The sequence below is a fragment of the Ipomoea triloba genome, chromosome 4, assembly GCF_003576645.1.
Source record: "Ipomoea triloba cultivar NCNSP0323 chromosome 4, ASM357664v1".
NCBI classification, from domain to species: domain Eukaryota; kingdom Viridiplantae; phylum Streptophyta; class Magnoliopsida; order Solanales; family Convolvulaceae; genus Ipomoea; species Ipomoea triloba.
In genome coordinates, this window is record NC_044919.1 from 2,733,874 (window position 1) to 2,759,095 (window position 25,222).

Genomic DNA, 25,222 nt, shown 5'->3' on the forward strand with positions numbered 1-25,222 from the left:
GCACCATTTTGTCAACAAAACAACCAAAAATAAAAAATAAATTTGTACACCACCACATGTATTATCTCTACAGTAACAATTTTACAAAAGGCAAAAGGCACTAAACAGCCACTATAGGAAACAATCTTCAAGTTGACCTATTCACCCAACCCTAACACTAAAAGGATCATCGTTAGTACAGTACGTGACACTTGAAGGTGGCATTATACAACATGCCTAACATTCATTCTGCCATTTTAAACACTGGAAAACCCACCAAAAGCCTGATATATCCCTGCTCCATTAGTTTAAATAGTTCCCCGCAACTACAATGCTAGTCATTGCCATCAGGTCATTGCGTCATCATTCTTGCCCATGCATGAAATGACCACGTTCATCTGTTAAATGAGAGAATCAGATTCAAGAATCATGAACATACCAACAAAGATATAATATGAAATATTCACATGAAAGTTTAAATATCGATGCAAACAGAAATAGATGCAAGTAATGAGTGCTATTTTTCAGCCCAAATCAATAACTTGATTCACAGAGTGTTGGAAGTTTCTAGAGAAATAGTGACGTACGTCTAAAAGAAAAGAAGGGGGAAATAACTAAACCTACTGGGCAATCCACAATAGGTACAATATAACGTGAACCACTGAACCTCAATGAATATTATCCACAAAGTAATAAGAACACCAGTGCACCACCCTCAAAGGCAATAAACACTCGTAGTCTGTTTGGTTCACACACACAAAAGAAGCCAGGAATGGAATAATATTCTGTTGTGTGTTGTTTTCAAATTTGTGAAATAGAATTCTGTGTGATGAGCTGGTTTCCTTTGACACCAAAATATCTATTTTTAGGAGACCCCACAGGTATTAACTATTCTTGACTTCTGAATCATAACTAATTGTTCATAATACCAAAAATGCACTTTTTGTGTACATAAACATGCACGCCACACCACACTAACCTGTCCACCCGCCCACCCACCACACACTCACACCACCAATACCAACATGTGCACACACGCATACTATATTTGGTATGAGAATTTTTGTCGTGTGACTATTTATTTCTTTCTTTTCCAATACATACTTAAACCAACTAAACACTTGAATATAATTCTTTCGGTGAACCAAACAATTGAATACTATTCCTATTTCTATTAATTATATGAATCAAACACATTTTATAAAGATGAATTATCACAAAATGGCAAAGCATTAACCCAAGGAGTCCCGATATGGTCTGCCCTTAATATAACAAAAGTTTCCATTCTAAAGGTGCCAAGGTACCACTCCAAAAGCATTCTGTAGCAGAGATAAGTCAAATACATGTATGTAGAATGAATTCAGTGTTGTAAGGTTCTATGAGAAAGGTCCCCATGGCTTTCAATACCGTGCCTAGAAGCTTAGCAGCATCAACACAAATGACAAAACAAGTGCTTATCAGGTATTTTAAAGAATGCCCACTTTTCTACTTTCCATGCCATCACATGCTAGGAAATTGGTGACATTTTGCACTAAATGCCCAAACTAAGTGAAAATTAAAAATGAGTTTGAGCACATAGCAAACATGTTAGGAAATAGAATTATAGAAAACCTAACTCCCAATGATTCAGCAATTCAGGTGCCAATATTCCAGTTAACTAGATTTAAAAATGCTTGAACACTAAAAACAACTTCGCCAAGGATTTCAAATGCATTGGCTTTAGCAACAATTATTAAAGTTGACCATAGATGTGATGAAACTTAAGACAAAAGAAGTAATATCAAAAGAAACCACATGATAGATAGAAAACCAAATAGGATGCCTTTTAGATCTTTATGTGTCAAAGGTGCCAAATGCTTAGCCCGTGAGTACTTAGTAGAGATTTTATCATGAATAAGAATAACAAAAACCATCAAAGGAAGTAGAACTTAGATCCAAATTTTGAAAGTAATTGTACAATGATAAATGAAAAAAATATATAATTTAGACCCAAAGTTTGAAATTAATTGTAGACAGGTAAGTGAAAAATATAAACAATGAGAGTTTGAAGTGAAGTTACCACTTTCGCCATCTGAAATCTCTCCTAGCCTTTGAATAGCATCTATAAGTGCTTGTTCATGCTCCTGCACCATATAAATTAGTATCAATGTGCAATAAAAGAAAGACCAGTACCAAGTAATCAACATTTAGATTTACTTCTAACCTTAAGCACTTTCTTTGCCTTTTCAACCTCTAGAGGATCAGGATTGCTGGCACCAAATACCCTCTCCACCTAGACAAATTCACCAGCCAATCAAAAACCACAATGGTGAGAAATCTAAAGTCTATATATATAGTTTAAGCATCAAACTGCTGCTACATACCTCCTTAATTAATGTATCTGTGTGAAGTAACTGAATATCATCCATGCCTTTCTTTCCAATACCATTCTGTGATGGTGGGAAGTCCTTTCTAGATTGAGATTTAGTCAATCCCCGACCTCTCCCTAGACCTGGAGCACTATCCCGACCAATAGTCCTATTAACTACATGGCCAGGTCCTTCGTCCCATTGTATATCCTCCGGAGAAATCTGTCAGGGAAGACAAAACTAGGTCTAAACCCAAGCAATCTTATGAAATAAATAAACAACTATTTTCCTATATTAGATAGGGCAAGAATATTACTCCAAAGCATAAGTGAAGATGCATCAACTAAACCAAGCATGTCATGTAAGATGGAAGTTATTGAAAAAAAAAAAAAAAAGTCTGCAAACATGACACACTCATGTAAAACTAAGCAGAGGTTTACCTGGTCATCAGTTTAAACTAAAGACCAGACTTGAATAAGCAATTGAGCGTTAAAAACACAATACAGCAGAGCACCTTATCATTGCAACCAATGAGAATGTATCCATATTACTTTTCTTTTTCTCCATTTAAATCTTAATTGTCAACTTCTTCCACATTTAATATTTTTATGATGTCTAATTTAGCAAGCCCAACTTGCCTGGGTAGAGGGTACAAAAGGAACAAACAACAAGAAGTAAAATACTTACTTTGCAAAAGTAAACCAAAAAGCTTACTAAATCATGGCTTAAATAGCCTGCTGGCCTCGTGTTATAATTCATAACAATTCTAAAGGTGCTTTGAATGACTTGTCATTCAATAGCTTTGTATGGAGAAATAAGTGCCTTCTATGGCATCAGTCGAACAGTTTATTAAGATTATCAATTATCACAAGGGAAAACTGAGCTTAAGGGTAGACAGCTGCAGGAAATAGTCATGAAAGAAATTCATTGCAGGGTTCTACAAAAGATGATTTTGAGACCATGAGAAGACATTTTGCATACCCAATATGATCATTCTCTATTGCAGACTATTAAAGAGAATTTTCCAGTCAACTTTGGACCATGCTCTATCACGGTCAGACAATGCAGTAGGCTTTATAATAGAAAATATGGCATGAATTACATGTCAATAAGAATAATGGTTTACCAGAAAATAATAAATGAAAAATCTTTCCAAATATTAGAAGTCAGAAAATCTCATAATTAAATGCATTCTACTGCATTTAACTACCTCTGATAGGTTGACCCATTCCCATGTCTCATTTGTGGTGCCCATGTCATAAACAAGAGCATGTCGTCCCTGAAAAGGGTACCCCAAAATAAAAACAAAAAGAAATTCAGCGCTTACACATCCTAAAAGCAACTCCATGAAAAAGAAATTGAAGTGAGGAATACCTCAGTTGGGTTGTAATCAGTAATGACAGCTTCATAGAAATTATTGTCATCAGGCCATCTAGTCCTCACTTTCCTCCCAACCAATGGATCATATGAAGCTCCCTCAGCAGGTTGAGAAATCCGATTACCAAACTGACCTCTTCCAGAAGGACCAGATGGAGGATATTGCATTTTAGTTCCAGGCAGCATCTGGCCCTGTGAAAATGTTAGACAGCAGAAACACACCAAGCCGAATGAATAAACCACATAAACTTTGGAGGCTCTAATTCAGCTTACAGATTTATGTTTTTTCCCCTTAGGCCCCATCATAGGCCCTCTCTTTGCAGCTGATGAAGAAGGCTGGTTCTGTGTAGCCACTGCTTGTGGATGAAAACTGGGTGACGGCCCACCAAAGGATTGAGATGGTAAAGAAGGGGGAATTTTCTGTTTCTTTCTAGAAGCTGAAACTGAAGGGCTGGGTACTGGATCATGAACGGCTTGACCAGTGTTGATCATTCCTTGCTGATGCCCACCAGACTGTCTCCACTCCCTAACCAAATAGGTAAAGATCAACACCAAAACTTAGATTTGGCACATATCAAAGCACCAACGGACAAAAAAACATGCCATGAACTCAAAGGACAGAAAGGAGGGAAATAAAGGAAGTAGGAATGAGGTGGTAGTTAACCGTATTCTTCGGATAACATCATCAGAATTGACTCTGCCAAGAAGTTCCCTGTGCTCTTCATTTGACAATCTCAGTTCTTTCCTGAGCTCAGTTATCAAGCTTTCCTTTTCCTGAAGAAAATACATTACGTTGAGGATTCCTTTAAACCTGATGAAACAAACATGAAATAATAGATTCACATAAAAAAAAATTAGGATAAAGTGTACCCAAGTAATGGCGTCGGCCTGCGCCTTAAAGGCCCTCAGAACTGAACTGTATGCTTCTTGCTCAAGCTGGTGGATTTGAGCCTCCATATCAGTTTCTCCATACATTTTAGGATAAGGTACAGAAGCCATGACAGCAGATCTTCCATTACCAGCAATGCGGCCACTTGGCCCACCTCTAGGAATTCTATTTTGATGTGAGGGAGGAAGATCATCATCAGTCCCTACAGGGAAGAAAACAATGAGTGTAACATGTACAATTTTATACACCTCATGCCATTTATGCCAAAGTATCCATGAAGGTATCCCAGTGGAAGCATAGATAACAAAAATGTCTAATCCAACTTATCTCCTACTAAGTGTAGATTCAATGATAAACACAGAGACAAACTTCTAATGTCTAATTGCTCCTCTCATTGTTACACAGGCAAATCACTGAATAGTAGGAATCTTGGGCCGACATTTCTACAAACACACACACAACTGAGGATAATTTTCAAAAGGAGTTTCCTTTTCGAAAAGAATTCAAGAATTGAATCCTAAAACGCATGCAGCAAATCATAAGAGGTAGCCCCAGAGCCACAGTGCACAACCCTAAAAATTCACTCCAAAAAAATTCAAATCTTTTGTTGTGCCAAGTGGATTACTACTCACCGCTGCTGTCGTACGCCCCGTAATCCATAGCCAGCTTGCAGCTGAACTTTAACAAAACAGCAAGAACCCTAGCTGGGCTAGGCTTCGTAAAAAGTTCTCGACAAAAACAAAAAAATTCCAATAAAAAGTGCGGAGTAGCGAAAAAGCTTAGATACTTGGAATCTCGGAGTTGAAAGCGAGACAGCGTGAGCGCTACGACGGTGCGATTGAGGAGTTAGGGTTTAGAAACAGGCGATTCAACTCTGTGATTCAGCGAGATAGTCAGATAGAGAAGGGAGACGGGAGGGGAGAATGGGTTGGGGGAAATGCGGACGTGAAATTGTTTTGTCAAATCGGGTTAATTTTTGGGATTGAAATCCGACTCGTTTTTTTCTTTTCCCTGTTCGGTTCGGAGATTTGGGTTGGCCCGCTTCGTTTCATTTATTCTATTTTCTAATTTATTTCTTCGTATAAATTTAGGATGTTTTATCAATATATCTCTCTATGCTGAGTTTTCTGTCTATTAAGCAAATTCTGTGTAAACACAAAATTTAGCAGTATGAATAATACTATAAATTCAAGTGCAAATCAAAATACAAAATACAAAATAATTTTGTGTATGAGTGCTTAGATACACTCAGGGGGATAAACTCCCATGAAAGAGAACGGATTGAGAGTCTGCCACCCAGTTAACGTATGGGTAATCAGACTCGCTGATTAGGCTCGCTGATTTCTTAATCAGATAACAGAAAAATAGTTCAACCACTCAAAACTATAAGTGGTGCTAGCACAATGTTTGATAATATATCTTGCATGTGAAAGGTCTTTACTTCTGTAGAATAAAGCTGCTACTGGTACAATCGAATTCCAAACTGACCGAATTGAGATCGCGATTCCTTAGCCATGAGAGAGCTTCAAAACCAGTTTGATCTTCACAAACTTCTTTATTTGATGAGAAAGCTACAAACCATTAACCATGGACAGTTTGATATTTTCCAGCGGTTTGTTCTTTATTCAATAAAGACACAAAAAAATTTTGATCTCCACATATAAACCATGGAGCTAGCACGTGGTTTAAATTTCAAGTTAAAGTTTAAATAATTTGTAAGGAATTTCATTAGAATTATTTATATATTATGTTATTTTTGGGAAAATATTTGCAAATGACAACTCATATTATTAGTGGGGGGAGAAGAGAGTTTCACTTGAATAACAAGTCTTTGATATTATCTATATTTAAATTGTTTGACATATAATATCATTGTTTATCAAAATTTAAATCCAACATCATCACTTTAATAAATTCAATATTTATCAATATACCCAATATAAGATTTTACTAAAAATCATAATTAATTAATAATTATCACCCAATAATTAACACAAATAACCAATTGGTAAAAAGTTAACCTAATGATCCAATTAATATGGCATTGACTTGAATGGTCCAAATGTCCAATTAACATCTGACCTAATTGATTGTGAGCATACAGCAACAACAAGAGTCCCTTAAGTTTGGAGATTTTCAATGCATATGTATCCATCAAAATTTTATATACAATGATGTATTTATATACTTATAATAAATATAGTTATTATAATTTATGTGAAAATATTGGTATACTATGCAAAACTACAAAGTGAATCTTATGATGCATGCAAAACTCTAAAAAGTGCATCACGTAATAAAGTGCACCAGCTCTTAAATTATACTTTCCCGTATCATAGATGCACTATGTAATTTTGTGTACTCACATGATTTGTCTCATAGAAACTGCTGTGCAATATGGCCATTTATTGTTTTGTTTTGTTTTATGATGCAATTGAAGAGTTGTAGTAAATGTCCTGTAAATACTGAGAATTTCTAATATGTAAAATAGCATAGTATTGTAGAAATGTAATAATAATCAGAGTAGAATTATGTAACCAAATCTCTACACAACACATTCAACACAGCACAACCTCAGACCACCACCATTCAATTCTTTTTTCTTTTCCTTTACTATACTTTTTATTGTTATCACAGCCATGTTCTCTTTCAGAAGACAAAAATCATGTTCTATTAGGAAAAGCAGGCAGGCCAGCTGACCTCAAACTGGATGTTTCCCTAACTCCATCTCGGCAAAGGGCACTTGCCTAGAAGCCCGCCCATCCAGCAGGTTGGGATGGCGATTTGTTGTCCACGCGCTTGTCGCCAAAACGCTGGGAATTGTTTCGATCGCTGAAAGAAGCGTTCATCTGAGAGGTAGCAGAAGGAACTGCTGTAAAACTATCGGTCCCGAATCCCCAAGCGCTGGCAGTGGAATTTGCCTCGGAAACCTGTGTATTCGGTGGCTGGTTATTCCTTGTTCTCATAGATCGTGGAGTGTTGCTGGGAGGCGGTTTAGGACCATCGTCAGCAAAGGCCTGCCATGGCGTGGGATCCGGGCTTGAGGAGCTCTGGTTCAACATTCCTTGTTGCAGTTCCCAGACAGTTCCTTCAATGCTTTCCCTCTGCCGCAACAGAAGTAGCAGAAACCGAGTTAATACCCAATTTAGTCTTTAGACTATAGTGGTTTTTCTCGATTTAATCCTTTTTTTTTTAGTACTACTGACTCATCTATTATATTGTAGTATCTGTTCATCTATACTTACTTTCTCAACCTAATGAAGCATAAAGAGTCAATACCACCTCCAATGAGGCTCGTCCTCATGACCTCCCATATGAGAGAGTCACTACATGCCATTTGAGCACAAGGTGCTTGGCTTCTCGATTTAGTCCTAAACCGTCTTTTTGTGTTTAATTGGATCCTGGACTTCGACGGTTTTACCTAATTGAGTCCTATGCTTGGATAGCTAGGTAATTTGCCTCTATTAATACCTAATTCAGTCATCGACTATAGTGGTTTTACCCAATTTAGTCCTTGACGTTAGTGGTTTTTCTCGATTTAGTCGATGACTAAATTGGGTATTAACTCTAGCAGAAACCTAAGGCGTTCTGAACTACAAGCAAAAAAAAGAAGTAGAGACGGAGAGAGTACCTGTGGGGTACTGAATGTTTGATTTGAAGGAGATGATTGGTTTCTCAAGGTATCTCGATTTGGTGATGGAGTTTTAGCAGCGAGGGCTTGCTTGAGTTCTTGTATCTCCTGCCGCTGTGACCTACATATGGCAGATAGTTTTTCAAATTTCGACGAAATTTCAGCTTTCTCCATGTTGGTATGTGTCAGCTGTTCCTTCAGCTTTTCAACCTCAGCCTCTAATAGATCTTCTTTCCCAGACTTCTTACTGTTACTCCCAGAACTTTGTTTAGCGCTACTGAATTCCGCAATAAAAGCGTTGAATTTGTCGCCCTGAACTGGCACGCCCTCTGCCTTTTTAGATGTATGACTCTCATCGTTTTGGCCAGAACTATTAGGGAAAAAATTTATTTCAAAATCCTTCGAGGACCCATCCCTCGCTCTGTTGACTGCTTTAGAAGGGCTAGTTCTATCGTTTCTTGATGAGCCATAGCTAGTCAATTCTTCATCATATTTCGGTCTAGTTTTGTCGTCTGGGGCAGCATCCTTCGCATGCTGAGTGTTCCAGAAAGCACCTAGAGGGCCACCGGGCCCCGCCCCAGCCATCCCAGGATTATGAGACGGTGATGGATTACGATTTACATCTGTGGCAGTCGGGGGAGGCGGTGCAGTTCTTCGAGGTACGGGGTTAGACTTGCTCGCAGTTCTTGGAATACCTGAAGTATATGACCTTGGAAGTTAGCTCTGTATATATATATATATCGCTTAAATAATCTCACCACAATATTGCAATACTTAAATACGTCAAAACAATGGTCTGATGTAACAAAGCAGTCTCAGTCCTCACCTTCATGCGAATCAGTACTCTGTAGCATCATTTCAGGAGATCTATCAGGCAACGATTTCTGTAGCCCGTCAGGTAAGAGGCTGTTAACACGGAACCATACCTGCGACAAACGAGACGGAAGGGCATGAGAAAGCATTAGAGTATAGTCAGCCCTTCTTACTCTTATGGGCAGCGCTTATCTACAACTAACCTAAATTCATCGAGATGAATGTCCAATCAAGCAAAGCGCTTGCCTGCGTGATATCTGGTCTGGCATCTGGTGAAGATTGTAGCATGTCCCGAATAAGGTCTACGATGGACGAGCTGTATTTCGGTGATTCTGGAATCCGGTAATTCCCATTCAAAATTTGTAGCTTCGATTCGCCATCGAATGCAGACTTGAAGTAGCATATGCGAAACAGTAGACAACCAAGGGCCTGCAAAGTAAGATTCCACGCAGCGTTATCTGGATTTGTCATCGAGGTTTACACAATTGTCGGTTTGTCACATTTCAGACGGACAACTTACCCATATGTCTACCTTCTCGTTTATCAGTTCCCTTCGGTACAGATCCCACATCTGAGATAAGAAAAGAAGATATAAGCCATAAATGATAAGATCAGAGATAACAGTAACTAACCAACAAGTATGTCAACCTCGGGGGCTCTGTAAGCAGGCGTAGTGTGTTTCCTAATATTGTCTTCCTCAATTCCCATTTCTTCGGGCTTCTCAAACCGCTTGTGATTGGTAGATGTACTACCAAAATCACACAACTTCCATAGCCCATCAGGACCTAGCAAAAGATTCTCTGCTTTCAAGTCCCTAGAGATTAGAAAAAATGAAGTTTTTAGTTTCGGAAAATGAAAATTGCATTGCCATTCCTTGCATCAACATTCACAAAAAAGAAAAGATATTTGTAGAAAACGACAAAAATTGAAATCTATAGCTAACCACATTTTCTACAATTCAAATGGTACACTATACACCCAAAATTCTAGGCAAAAAAGGGGTAGAAACAGAGGGAAAAAAAATGGTTTCAAGACTTCAAGAGTTTGCACTGAACCAAAGATAAAAGGACGGCATGAAGTATATATAACACACTTCATAAGCATAATGCTAGAACGGGGAACTACATGGCGTAAATAGTAAATGAAAATAAGCGGAGTTGCCCCTTGAATTATTTTAAAAGAAACCAAAAATGACAAAATATGTTAAAATATCTGAAGCATGAATCTTACGGGTGCAGACAAGCACATAAAGGTGAATATTACCTGTGGGCTATAGGGGGAGACTGGCAATGCATAGCAAAGACCGCATTACATATATCTCTAAACATGGTCAGGATCTGTTTTTCTTCAAAATAACCGGATCCTCTGCCCTCCAGTACACTAACCAGAGATTTCTCACAGTATTCCATGCAAATTAGAGCTTCCTTAGTGCGCCCCATATCGAAGATAGAATGGGCGCAAAGTGTAACAATATTAGGATGCCCCTTAAGTGATTTCATGACGTTGATCTCTTTCAACACTAGTTCCATAGATTCTTCATCATTGCACATGATGTGCTTCAACGCATAATGTTTTGAGCCATGGATTACATCTCGGGCTAGATAAACACAAGAGAATCCGCCTTCTGCTATTATGTTGCGAACTTGAACTTTGAGATTGCCAATATCAATGGTGCGGCCTTCAAGCCCAGTCTGTTCCTTAGCCATGAAAGGCTTGAACCTCCACATGATTTGTAGTTCTGGATAGACAAGATGCTGAAAACAAGGGGCATATAGAAGAAGAATCAGCAAGACTTTTCAGTCCTTTAACTTGGTTTGTATTAAGGATATTATGCTTTAATTGGTTAACTGCAATATGTAAGGTTGCGGATCAAATTGTGCAAGAAGGAATTGAGACAGTCAATTATGAGCTGGAAAAGGAAATTGAACGTTCCTTTTGGACCAGTGTTTTCCACTCACTTTTCACTTGCTTCCGAATTTAGTTTCACTTTAACCAATCAGCAAAACATATTCTTGACCACCACCAAACACCAAATGTCCGGGATTTCAGCCTTAGCCAACTTAGGAATCCATAAAGCCAAAAGAAAAAACATATCGTGGAGGAAATAAGACATCTATTTTTTCATCTAATTTTAGACCTCCATAATTCCTTTTTTTCCTTTCCATCAGTGATAAGTATTTTCCTCATCCATCTATGGACGTTGCAACCAAAGCATAAATCCATACTCAATAGACAAGTAATTGCACACCACACCCAACCTAAGCATCTTCTAAATTTGGACTCATGTTGTATATTTAATGATGCATTGCTGAAACTAAGGCACTTTGAAACCATAAAAGTAACTAATAAATGAAGTAAGGACGACTTTTGCAAACATATCTAAATGCAGATTTTTCTTTCAACATAAGCTCTGCATTCTCCTATTAAGTACAAGCACAGACAGTTTGCACTCTAAAAAAAAAAAATGAAAATCCACAAGAAAATAGTAAAAATATATGAAATTGAAATCTGACTCTTTCGCAAAACCTTCCAAATGCATATAATCTGAAATTTCGTTTGAGATTCAATGTGCTTACAGTTGCAGATCCATGTACATTAGCTACAATACTAAACCATTGAATCCATGGCCCTAAATTGTTAAGCATATAACTAAGCCATCCAGCTAAAGAGCAAGCAAGCAAGCAACATGTCATTTAACATAAATAAATTACAGATGCATAAAACCCAGCGCCACAAAAACAGACAAAAACAACTGGATCAAAGATTTAGATGAATCAAGCAGATCGATCTCAAGAAAGATCAAAGAAATCAAATCAACCAAGCTCAAGATCATGCACCCAATCCACCTAAACCCTTCTCCATTTCCGCTTCTTCCGCTCAGTCCATAACCAACCCAACATCAAACCACACAATTTCACTCAATCCCAAATTGGAAAACAGATTTAAAAAAAAACTAATAAAGACAGTACCTTTTCAGTAAAACAGCCCCAACCCAAATTGGATTGAATCAAGAAAGCGGCGGAAACGGACTAGGGGAGTCACAGAGATGCCATTGAAGCAGCTCACTGATTCGCAGACAGTGGGTGGGAGATCTGAAATAGCAGGCGTCAGATCGGGTAAAGTCGTGAAGATGGCAGCAAATGTGAATCGTACAGGCCTTGGGGTTTGGACACGCAGAGGAGAGACAGTGGCGAGACGGAAGGTATTAAAGAGGATGATGATGATGATGATGATGATGATGATGATAGATAGCTATGGCGTTTGGGAATTTGGATGTTAGCCTCTTTACACTTTTGGCCACTGTGCCACCACCAACAATTACAGAAAAATAAAATATGAAATTTCGAGAATTGCAAAATCTTTATGCGCCGATTTTGTATCTTGTGATTGTATTTTCTTGCATTATGGTTTTTAGGAATGCCAATTGCCAAGAATTTAGATGACATTATGTAAACATCTTTGAATCAATGTAATTCTCATTTGAGATTATACTCCGTAATTCTTTAGCAAATATTTTAAATTCCCATATTAGATTATGTGTACTGATTTGTTAATTAAACTGCCAACAACGTAATCTAAAATAAATATTTTCTTATTTGAGAGAGTAATAATTTTTATCAAATTGTGTGTGTTGAATATACCACACTCATGTATAATATATTGTAAATCATACAAAAGAGAAACGCACTAAGATGACTCCATAAGACATGCTCGATAAGAGGTATTGACAATAATTAAATTTATTGACTAGTGGGTTGATTGTGCCACTCACGATTTATCCTGCAATGACTATAGGGCATGCAAGTCTTTTGGACTTAGGATTAGTGTGACGAAGTTGGGATTAATTAAAAAAAATATTCGGTATTTATTAGTACTCTATATTAAAAGATTAGATTTATTTAGATGTTAGATAATTATATTATTGTATAATAAATAATAATAGTAATAATGATGTGGATCATTTTTATAAATTTGATATTTATAGTTTATGAATTAACTTATATTGGCCCTGTTTGGTAAAAAAAATCAGCCTATCAGCCAATTTTGGCTTATTTGACCACTATTAGTTATTTAGTTAATAAGTTTTTTGTAACTTCAAAATGCTAAAATTCAAAAGGCTACTCAAAGCAGCCTTTTCAATTAGCTTTTTGAGAAAAGAAATTATACCAAAAAGCTATCAGCTAACAGCTAATTTATCAAACAACTTTATAGAATCAGCTAATATTATCAACAAATCATACATTCTAACCCAAACAGCCAACCCAATCATCCAACAGCCATTTACCAAACAGGGCCATAGTACTCTAATAATGCCTACTGTATTATTATCATTGAAGAAAATAATAAAATATATGGTGATACATGTGCATGATAATAATAGTTGGAAAATATTACGAACGTTATAATTGAATAGGTAGTTTTTACAATAATATTATATAATATAACTCTGTTAACATTATCTATAAAAATAACAGTAAAAAAAACATACATAAATGAATGGTATAATTTTCATTCACATTTATTAATTTTTATTATTATATTAAATTATTAAATTAAATGTACAACAATCATACTTCATCCACTTAATTACTCAGAATGCAAATTAATTGGTTTTATGTCATAACATGAGTGCTCTAGATTTGCAAATTCTTTAATGACCCACCCCTTTAAAGGGGTTGGATCTTTGCTTGTTAAGAATGCAGCAGGGGTTGCCCAACCTAAAGTTTGTAGTTAGGTTTTGTTTTTTTGGTTTCTTCTGTATTGTTATCGGAGGAAAAAATTGAAAATGACACCATGTTATATCGCACAACTTTAATATTGTGTAATATGTATAATAGTATATGTAGACTAGAGTTATGCCTCTGTGCAATTAAAACTCGAGTTATTGTAGGAGTATGTTACAAAAGTAAAATTTTGAGAGAAAAAAAAAAGCTAAATTAATATAAATATTGTCAAATGCATCATATGGATTTTATAATATTACATTTATTGAAATTTGCCTTGACAATTTATATTAAATTAGAATACTCAATAAAATAAAACTGTTACTGTCTATAGATATATTGAGTTGTAACTAATTAATAGTTAAACTATTTATAAACCATGGAAATGTTATTGGCTGTTAGTCAATACTAATGTTAATAGTGTTGAATATGACTAAACATGACATATTTAGTTATGTTGTATACTAGTACTCTCTATACTGAATAAGTGAGTTAAATCCGTATTGTTATATACGGAGTACTTAGTATTAGTATTAATAGCTCAATGAATCAAGTATAATACATTTAATTTTACATCATACATATAAAATTTGGTAGGAGGAGTTTTTAAAAAATGACGAGAAAAAATTACAGCAACTATTCAAGAGTATGTACTAAGTAAAATTTTCTCATGTTTAATAATCAACAAACCATATAAAAGAAAAAAAAGACAAACTGCACTAAAAGACTATGTGCGATAGGCTCGACCGAGATGGTACTGGCAAAAATTAAACATTCAAACTTATAACATTTTGATACGAAAATCATATTCTATCCTATTTAGTCATTCCTTTCGGTTACGAGAAGCTTGTTTGACCCATGTGGTTGGATGTAATGGATAGAAACAAAAATTCTATGGGCTTCAACATCTCATTGATAACTACACATAACCTAAAGGATATGGAGTTAATTTTGACTAGCCACCAAACCCATTAATTTGAATCGAGCCTTATTAGATCATAAAATTGGGCTGCAATTTCTAAGCCCAACAGATTCCAAAACGGGTATTCACCGGGTTGGCTCAGTTGATCTGCAATAGTTATGTCATGGTTCGGGATGCACTTTGTAAGGTAGACTCAAGTTAAAATACACAATTTATATATTGAATATTTACAATTTACATATTGAATGTTTACAATTTAAATTGTGAACATTTAATATGTAAATTGTAAGTATTAAATAAGTAAATTGTAAATATTCAATATATAAAAATTGTGAATATTTAATATATAAATTATAAAAATGTAATATATAAATTATGTATTTTTGTATTTGAATTCACTTTGTAAAGTAAACACCAATCCACAAAATAATTTAGCTGTCCTCTCCTTTTCATCATTCAGAAACACGAGACCCGGCCCGCAACGATGCTTCCTGATATATGAACGGTAAAACCCTAAACCACTTAGAGGGGGAATGGAGGACCAAGCAGGAGAAGCAGCTCAGCCTGGAAAGGAACCGCAAACTGCAGCTCAGTGTGAAGAGTGCAAATTGCAGCCATGGAAATACAAGTGTCCGGGATGCTTTCGCCGGACTTGCAGTCTTCCTTGCGTCAAAGCTCACAAGGAGAGGTCCGGTTGCACCGGAAAGAAGCCCTTCAACGACGTCGTTCCTATCTCCCAGTTCGACGATAACCTCCTATTATCAGGTCAAATTCGAATGCCCACTTTGATAATTCGAGGATTCGCTTTACGTTTTTCTTTTAATTTACGAAACGTTGCAGTCTTTATACTGTTGGTTATATTGTTTATTCAAAGCATTCTATCTGCTAATCCTAAGATTTTTTTTTTTTCGCATTTTCTTGAAATATTAACAAATTTTCTTGTTTATTCAGTGAATTTATTATCACTTTAGTGCTTTGAGCACAAATAAATAGGTGATTGGTTCCAGGGAAGCTATGGTTTACTTTATTCTGATTACTAAAATGGAAAGTGTTGGTTTTCCTGCAGATTACAACATGCTAGAAGATGTAAAGAGGGTTGCAGAATCTGCTAGAAGAATGAGATACAAGCTTTGTGGGTATTCTCAGTTCAGGCTTCCTTTCCCTCTCAAAAGTCTTAGAAGTGCGGCCAATAGCCGGAGGACAAAGCTCCTCTTTCTCTCTGGTGGGATGTCAAAGAGGGAGAAAAACCGAACTTTTTACAACCACAGGTAGTTTGAATTGTGGATAGTTTCATTAGTTAGCTAGATTAATAGGTATGTAGTAGTTTTTTTTTTTGTTTTATTTGTATACTTACAATAGCTGTCATTTACTTCCCAGAAAGAAGTATATATCATGGACTATTGAGTGGAAATTCCATTCGACTGATGTTGTATTAATGGACCACGGGTAAGATTCCATAACATCTCTTTTTGATGATTGTTAATATTGAGCACGATTGAGTTGTATTTTTTATTGGTTGTGTTTGTATGGCCATGGATATAACTGCATTGCTTGTATAATTACTTCTGCTGCAGTGTACATGAAAACACAAAGCTGTGCACTTTGATTGAGAAACATCTAGAACCTGGCCCCTGGAAGCATCCACTGAAGCAATTTTGTGAAGTTCCCATGGATTCTCTTAAACTTTTCATCCGCAAATATCACAAGGTTTTTTTGTCTTCTAGACATTCTTTGGATGGTTCTATTATAATCCTCTAACAGTCTAATATGTCCACGTCCTATTGTATTTATGTTTTATGTTGCTTTCTCACTCTTAACTGGATTTTCATTGTGCCAAGAGATGCTCATTTGATTGCCATGACTTGTAACTCCATAAAAAAATGAAAGTTTATTCTTTGACCCATTTTGGAGCTAACTAGCTTTCCGCTTATAGTATTGTAATGAGCATTGCTTTGTTTAGTTGTCCATGTTCCGTTGCCCTTTAGTTTTCCAAGTGTACTCAACTATCTGCCGTCCTTTGTTAAGTTCTAGGCATGTGTTATATCTGATTAATACTTACCATACAAAGATTTGTACTCTTGGGGATGACAATTTCACCCGACCCCAATGGGATCCCTTGTCCTCACCCCAACAGGGACAGGGACACCCCTCCCTGCCCCATCCCTGATTTTCTTATATATATAAAGTTGAAGAATAATGATTATTTGTGTCGTATTTGGCTATGTTGACATTTTGTAATTTTGCATGAAGACTATTTATATTTTGTATTTGGTAATTCGGTCCTCATTGAGGATTCAATAATGATTTAAATATTTTGAGATTAAAAATTTAATATTTGGTTTTCGTTATTTGAATATTGATAATTTTACTAGTTTGAATAGGGGTTAACCAAGGATAGGAATTTCCCGGGGTTGGGAAAGGATTTCTTTGCCCCGGCAGTGTCAGGGAGTGGTGCAGGGTTTTGGGGATGGTGACGGGGACGGGGAGTAGTATACTCCCCTACTGGTTGCCATCCTAGTATTTCCTAAATTGCCTTCTTTACTATTCTTGTTTTGTAGTCGTAAGCCCCTATTACCTTGGAAATTGATTTTTTTTTAAATGCAGGGCCAGAAAGCTCCTTATCGTCAGCTGGATATAAATGCCCCATTACGCCAACAACTTTCCAATTTAGTTATTTTAGAATACCCTGTTGTTCACGTCTTTCTTCCATCTCACAACATCGAGTTTGAAGTTATGAAAGAGTCTATTCCTCGTCAAGTAAAGCCTAAGGAATTTGTTAATAATTATAGCCCAAGTCACAAAGGAGTGACATTTAAAGAGGAGGAGATAGAAGATGGTGACTCTTCAGATCCTCGTGTCTCAGACCTCATACACCATGCCAATATAGAACTTGAGGAAAAGGGAACTGAAGAACAACACCTCAGCGAGTCGGTAGATGGCATAAGAGGAGACCAAGGAGCCACACCAGTTTTAGATATGTGTTCTAATGCAGAGGAGTCGAGGGACATGGATTTGGCTTTTCTTGACAGCATGGCTTTTGAGTTCGACCCAAAGTTAATTGATTCATATGCTGCTGAACTTTTTGCAGAAGCTAATCCTGAAGGCAATCTTGATTTTGGGGGTTCATTGGGTGATGAAAAATATCTCAGCGGAGGAAATTGGGCAGATTTCAGCGACACTTTGCCAGCAGAAGAAGAATTAGAGGAAGGAGAAATCGCTTCTTGATGCCTTCATCAAAAGCATTACTGCAATGTTACAAAGTCTATTAGCTGCTTCTGAGGTTTACAAACCAGATCATCGAGCCTTCTGCTTGCTGTTGAGTGTTTCTCAGTTTGCGGGAGTCATGCAGAGCATGGGCAGCGCCCATTGTAATCGATCCATGGGAGCATATAGTTGGCAGAGGTGCAGAGAGTAGTGGTGAAAGTACTGTTTGAGTGGAGGCCTTCCCTGAACACAAGGTGTTTATATATGGTAGTGAGGTTGGTGTTTAACAACCTTAATGTCTATGGTTACTCCTACTGTCCTAATTTTGATATGATTTGGGGTGAGTGTGAGACCTCCCAATGCTTCTTTGTCTTATTTACAAAACTTGAAACTACAGCCTTGTGAATCTATGATTTTGCTTCAACAATAGATCCACAAGGGATTATATTATACAATTTCTTGTGTGCATAAAATTATTGCTTAAATATTACTAAGTAGTATAAATTTTTGTTTTTGATTTATGCCCAATTGCAAATTTTGATACAAGCTTACAACTTCATTTATGCTTTAGATAAAATTATAGAGAAAGTCCAACCAATAATTTGATATATGAAAAAATCTGTAGCCATTACCCAAATGTGTGTTCTAGGTGAAGTCCTGTTCCTTAGTTGTTTATAGCTAATCAACTCAAACTAAAAATGTCAACTTGAGCAATACTAGTGTTTTTCTATAGTTATGTCAATTATCTGGCCAACTTGATAGAGATTGTCTCAAATGTCCAATTAGTACGGGTGTCTATATCCGGTCAACTTGATACTATTTGCCACAACGTCAAAAGCATATGTGATTATACCTTATGCAAAATGATGGTTTTTAAATTGGGTGTTTTTCTGTGGTTATACAAGGTATTGTTACTGTTTGACACAACGTCAAGAGCATATGTGGTTGTACCTTATGCAAAAGGTCAGACGAGCACAGATATTGATTGATATTTGGTAAAATCATGAGGGGATATCCCTCATAATGAGTCTAAACATTGATCATGGGTGAAGGTAAAAAATCCTCATCAATTGAACAAACTCTTTGTCACATTGGGATGCACTGAAATGACTTGTAATCAAAGAATTTGATGATGAAAAGAATAATAGAGCACATGCATTATGAGTTCATGTGACAACTAACTCTGGCCAATAGCTACACCTTATTATTGAAGAGAAAAGGGGTTGTATAAAGTGGATTGAAAGGACCCAATCCCCCAGCCCCCTGGCCAGGATTGAGTAGAGCCAAACAATAAGTTGGAATGTTGATTGCTGCACAAAGAAAACTGGGGTAGGGTAGTAGGGACTGAGGACTAACATAAATGCACATGGGTGGAAGACAATATCCACATGTAAGAAACATGGGGTTTTCTTTGCTTTGCTTCCTAAAGTCATGGTATTGCTTGCTTTGGGTCCAATGTCCATGCTTTTAACTACCTTACTTTCAACTTTTCACCCTTCAATTCTAATTGCAATCAATTGACTCTACTCGGTTCGTGAAGCAGAGGCTATGGGTGTTCGGGAGGCTTTGAGTTGGATTAAGCAAAAGGAGTGGCAGTTGGTAATTCTTGAAATAGATGCACAGGTGATGACGCGTGTTGTTGTTGACATGGTAAATATTACTCTTTTTGGGGCCATTATAAATGAGATAAGAACACATTTGTAACATTTACCCGTTAAATTTGATTTTGTGAAGCGTAATGGTAATATGCCAGCTCATATTTTAGCTACGAAGGCTTTATGTAGTTTTGGGGAGGGGAGGGTGAGTGTTTTTATTATATTCCTTCTTTTCTTTATGCTTTCGTCTTTAGAAACTATATGGTTACTTAATATATGGGTTTGTTTTGTTTTTCAAAAAAAACCTCTAATAACATTTTCATTCTAGTCATTGAGCATGTTAAGTTCAAAACAGCTGAAATGTGTCAATTTTGTCAGGCTTGTCCTTTTTCAAATGAAAACATTTTGGGTTCGATTTCGTTCATTTGAACTAAACAACTAAGAGCAGTCGGTAAACATATCATATTGTTATTATTGTAATTGTAAGGTCAAATGATCAATTCTTATATATGTATCATGTTAAAGAGTTATGGAGCAAGTTTTACATGAGTAATAGTCTAATTTTGTAATTTTGTTGCGCACTAACACCATGCTTTTTTTTTTTTTTTTTTTTTTTTGAAATTTGAAATTTGAAGAAAGAACCCTTAAAGAAACTCTACTTAACTTACTTACAACAGTAGGATGAGGGTTCGATTCTTGTCACGAACATTGAGAGTCTATGGTTGGTTTGGGCTCCTTGTATGCAGAAGTACAATTTGATATTGAGTCTTGAAACTATATTGACTCGATTTACCTCTTCATGAACCTATGAATGAGTTCATGGGGTTTAAAATATAGTTCGATAAAGTCGAAAAATCAATGTAATAAAAAGACCCACCATCAATGTTGCTCTAATGATTATAAAAGGTAATAAATAATATCACAAGTTTGATACAAATTAAACCAAATGTTACAAAATTAGGTGGAAATCCCATGCCATTATTGGATATATCCAATTGTATGATGAAGAATTACCATTAGATGATGAATGGATAATGTGGTGCCCTCAAGACAAGGGTACCCCATTAATGACTAAGCATTTATAGGGTACACATTGGATGCCCTGTTGTGCTCTCAGCAATATTACAAAATAGGAAGCACCCACACACATATATGTGTGTGTATAGAGTAACATTTATTAAGAATTTCAAAAGGTTCATGAATTTATGTATGGTGTTGCAGGTTCATCAATCAGGAAGCAATCTGGGCCCTTGAGTTTGTTTATTTATTTAGTGTTGGAGCCAGAAAAAATGTTAACTATCAACTTAGACTTTTAGTTGAGATTTAACACATATTTCAATTTAGTATCAGAGCAAACCCATGCCAAAGGTCGTGACCTTGTGGGTCTTAATATCCGCGTCACCCGATAAAAAAGATATTATGATCCACGTGCTGTTTGGAGTCCATAAAAAAGTAATCGGCTCATACACATACATGTAATATATAAATATAAATGTGCAATCCAACTATCAGCTTAAACTTTTAGTTGGGATAGAGCTCGTGCTCCAATTAGGATGAGTACGTAAATTAAAATTGTCAAGTTAATCTAACTAGTGATTTTATTTTAAAGTATTCTTCTATAATTGGACCACAATACAAAACAGAGGTAGGATATTTCAGTAGAATCTCGATCGATCTCTTGTAAATACTTTGACATTTACGCATTTTAGCAGCTTATTTAAGTATTCATCAATTTAAGTATTATGTTGAAAACATTCAACAATTCATTTGACGATATTCATTAATTCGACAAGTTACAATCATATGTATATGCTAATCACCCCCTCCCCCGCGGCCAACACACATATATGATATATCATTGAATGCATTTTTAAAATCTCAAATGTTAAGTGCATTTTTATGTATCATGCATAAGATGCACTTTATATATAGTAAAAGATTAGTTTGCATTTTTAGGACATGTTTTCATGTCATCTTTATATATATGTATGTATGTATTGGGGCCCGTCCACTGCCCCATGTATAGTGGCTTCGCCAATATTTGTTACGTCAGTACATAATACATGGTATAAGATCAGCCACAACTTCATATTGGGAAATTATAAACTATATATAATAATGGCTACCTTATCTCATACATTTAGTTAATGCATTATTGTTTTGTTCTTATTTATTTATTTTTTAGATGATAAGAGAAATCATATTATTATTCGTGAGTGTGTACTGTGTAAATTTTATTTCTATGTAATAATTCTATAAATTGTTAGTGTAAGAATCATGTTCAACTCACTTAACTATCACTTTGTTACGCTATAATTTATAATTTATTACACTATATATAATTGAAAGATTAAAATTAGAATTAGCTCATATTATTAACATTCATAGAATTATTACACTATAATTTATTTTTAAAAAAAATACATTATCTAATTTGGTATTAGGGTTCATTCAATTTCAATTTTAAGTGATTGGATTGCCTAGAAATTTTCCTAAATTATATGTTTCTTTAAAATCCAAAGGACAATAGTTAATCCGGGTAAATTATGAGTTCTAATACATGTATTTAGGGATGGTAATTTAATTCGCCCCCGACGGAAAAAATCGATCGTCCTCCTGACAGAGATGGGTTCGAGGAATTTTTTGGGAAACGGGACGGGGACAAGGAGGACATCCCCGTCCCATTGATGTGCTTCCAAATTTTACTGCCTCAAATTTAATCTCTGATGTGGCGGGTGCTGATAGGTTATTTTCTTCATGTGAGTCCCTATAAAAGTGTCTACATCAAAATTTTAAGTGTGAAAGTAAAAGTTATGAGTAAAAAATTAGACTACATATAATATATTTCGTAAATTATATGTATCGTAGTAAGTCTTTGATTAAGACACTAAATTAAAAGGACATCAGCCATATCCATTGTCTGCTAAGTATTTCTTCAAGTAAAAAAAAAAAAAAAAGTTGTTCAACTCCCCACCACCATGTTGATTTTAACCGATCAACCACTCAATGAATGATGTACTAAGACTAGAGCAAAGCTTAAGCTTATACTCTCTTTGTCCAATTTTAACTATTATGTCTATTATTTATTAGTTAATTTTATTTGGTTTAAATTATATTCTTTAATATTTTTAAATTTAAATTTTTATGTAATATTACTTTTAATTTAGTTTCTAAATATATAAATTTTATATATTAATATAAACTTAACATTATAAAAAAATAAATTAAAATAACTTTAACCAATCCTCGTTATTCGAACCAAACATATAAAATGGAATGGAGAGTGTAATAGTTTTAAACTGTTATGAATTTTTTTTAGTGTAATGAGAATGTGAGACTAATCTAGTAATCTCATCTCTCTATCTAGATAATAAAAAATGAACAATTAAGTAAAAAAAAAACAAAAAAAAAAACAAAAAAACATCTTCATAATTATGAGTACGCATTTAAAAAAAAACATGTTAAAGTGATTTAAATATATAAAATATCAATTTTTTTTCCTTTTATCTAATAAACAACTAACCCCAACTCCCCAAGCAAGCATCCACCAAATGAAAATTGCTAATGGTGAATCGGGACTAGAACTCAACTAATCAGTCAAATCAAAATAAATTTATAACTTTTGTTTTGCTAGCAGCAACAATGTAAAGGGCACAAATGTAAAAAAAAAAAAAAAAAAAAAAAAAAAAAAAAAAAAAAAAAAANNNNGGGGGGGGAAAAAAAAAAAAAAAAAAAAAAAAAAAAAAAAAAAAAAAAAAAAAAAAAGGCACACCTGCAATTGGGGTGTATTTTAGGGATCTATATATAAGTCGGTAAATGATCATTAAGTTTGGGATTTAATTTAAAAAATTGATAATGGTGGAGATAAGGGGTTTGGTAATTTAGGTCAACTCCTGTAACTAATTATAAATTTGATTAAATAATGAAACCACTAAGATTATTGAAGTGGTTAAGTGGCCATCCAACTGCCTCCGGAACCAAATAATAAACTTTATAATATATAAAATTGTATTGACTTTAATGAGTAGCCGTGGCACTACATGTCTACAAGCATGAAAACGTTTGCATGTTTAATTTTAACGTATACGCACAATCCTCTGACGTTTTCTTGCATGCTTTTCCCACTTCTGTAATTAATGATGTCCCTCCAATTTAATTTTCTCCTGCAACCCAATTCTCTCAGGGCCATTTGGTTTAATATTTAGCAAATGATTTTTTTTTTAAATCACACTTGTGTGTGACTGTATCACGGATTCTTATCCGTGAGGCAGATCGGATCTGACTGATTTATATTAATCATTGCTAAATTTCGTTGCTAATAAGCTTAAGTGTTTCTAAGTAACATATGATCATTTCTTCATCATCACACAATCAAACCTATCCCTACAAACCCAATCCTTTATCCTTATCCTCAAAGTTATCATTTAAGGTGGTGTATACATTGTTATTTGGTTATCGCAAGTTGATCGAACAATTAACTTGATAATCATAAAATTTCAAATTATGAGAGTTGTATATTGAGTTTCTTGATTTAACTGGACTAGCTATGAACGATATGATTTAAGAAAGTTTACTTCCTTGTGGTCCTTTGCGGACTAGAATTACAATGTAAAATTTACTCAGAGCACACATTTAAGTAACACCTGCTAGCTTTTCCTAAATTGAAAAAAAAAAGGATTATATATATGTTCCAATAACTTTATTGGATGTTGCAACTTCGATCAATAATCAATTGCATTCATTTCTTCAAATCAAAGTTCATGATCATTAATTTGGACCAATTATGATTTCAAGCGCAAGTATAGTAAACTCATGCTCTTTATTTGAGCATGAATCAATGTGCAACCAACTTATCCTTTAGGTTGCTTGTAACACTTGATGACAACAATTGTAAGAAATGTATGTGACCACATTTTACCTTGGGGGATGGCTTGTTTTGGAAGTGTAATCTAGTTATTTACGAAGTACTAGTTTTGAGGAAAAAAATAATAATAAGGAAGAGTATACATTAATAAATTAATTTAATCATGCATTCAATATATATATATATAAGTAAAATGATGGGTAAAATTGAAGAAAAGAAACAAAAATGTTTGTTTGTCCCATATATTGTAGCGTCCTCCAGGCTCCAGCTATATATGGCGATGCAGAAAAGGATTGGAGCAACAAATGGTCCAGTTCTGTACCGTGAATTATGCAGTGGAAATTGCATAGGATACTAACCAAAAATGATATATAGGTGTACCATCGAGAGTAAAAAAAAATACATGTTTTGATATTATTGAAATAGGAAAGGGAAACAAATTGTGATTCACCCGTTTTATATCATTTAGAACATGACTCCTTAACTGAGAGGGAAAATTGATGAAAAAGTGCTTGGTTCAAATACATAATGTTTTGAAGTGATCTTGATCACATTCTCTTGAACCAAAATGTGAGATAAACCAAACGACTAGGGGAAACTCACAGTCACTACCTAAGAATGTATGTATAGTTTGTAAATCTTACAGGAGTAAACAAGCCCTGACATAACTTATGACTTTCATGTATAAAATCATATTCCACCCATTCCACTAGGCCTTTTGGGGCGTATTAAGTATATTATTGCTCAATACTAAGGTTGCTACTCCAATTCAATATTCAATTCAAGGTAGGGACAAAACCCGCAAGTCAACTTTAAACCGCTTTGTTAAGTTGTGGTCAAACTATCAAAGCAAGTAGGAAGAACAAACATATTTTT

General features: G+C 35.2%; 3 protein-coding genes across 4 annotated transcripts; 1 reads left to right on the forward strand and 2 right to left on the reverse strand.

The window, feature by feature from the left end:
• Positions 1-6: 6 nt before the first annotated feature.
• LOC116014939 (protein EMSY-LIKE 3-like) lies at positions 7-5,556 on the reverse strand. Of its 2 annotated transcripts, none has more exons than XM_031254910.1 (10): positions 5,226-5,556; positions 4,575-4,795; positions 4,369-4,478; positions 3,978-4,230; positions 3,702-3,890; positions 3,538-3,606; positions 2,343-2,549; positions 2,183-2,251; positions 2,039-2,102; positions 7-377 (listed from the first exon to the last, which is right to left on the reverse strand). In XM_031254910.1, exons 1-10 carry the CDS (start codon positions 5,251-5,253, stop codon positions 343-345), a joined length of 1,245 nt encoding a protein of 414 aa, XP_031110770.1. In that variant the 5' UTR covers positions 5,254-5,556; the 3' UTR covers positions 7-342. The 2 variants fall into 2 exon arrangements, with proteins under 2 accessions (XP_031110770.1, XP_031110769.1); XM_031254909.1 differs by having other exon boundaries at positions 3,702-3,896; positions 5,226-5,555.
• A 1,489-nt stretch (positions 5,557-7,045) lies between these two features.
• Positions 7,046-12,394, reverse strand: LOC116016758 (probable serine/threonine-protein kinase DDB_G0280111). The gene is made up of 8 exons (XM_031257149.1): positions 12,007-12,394; positions 10,301-10,791; positions 9,686-9,851; positions 9,558-9,608; positions 9,284-9,466; positions 9,051-9,150; positions 8,225-8,919; positions 7,046-7,697 (listed from the first exon to the last, which is right to left on the reverse strand). Exons 2-8 carry the CDS (start codon positions 10,762-10,764, stop codon positions 7,341-7,343), a joined length of 2,016 nt encoding a protein of 671 aa, XP_031113009.1. The 5' UTR covers positions 10,765-10,791; positions 12,007-12,394; the 3' UTR covers positions 7,046-7,340.
• A 2,748-nt stretch (positions 12,395-15,142) lies between these two features.
• On the forward strand, positions 15,143-18,372 carry LOC116017431 (box C/D snoRNA protein 1). Its single transcript, XM_031258017.1, has 5 exons — positions 15,143-15,448; positions 15,750-15,951; positions 16,061-16,129; positions 16,258-16,390; positions 17,288-18,372. Exons 1-5 carry the CDS (start codon positions 15,217-15,219, stop codon positions 17,906-17,908), a joined length of 1,257 nt encoding a protein of 418 aa, XP_031113877.1. The 5' UTR covers positions 15,143-15,216; the 3' UTR covers positions 17,909-18,372.
• The last annotated feature ends 6,850 nt before the right edge of the window (positions 18,373-25,222 follow it).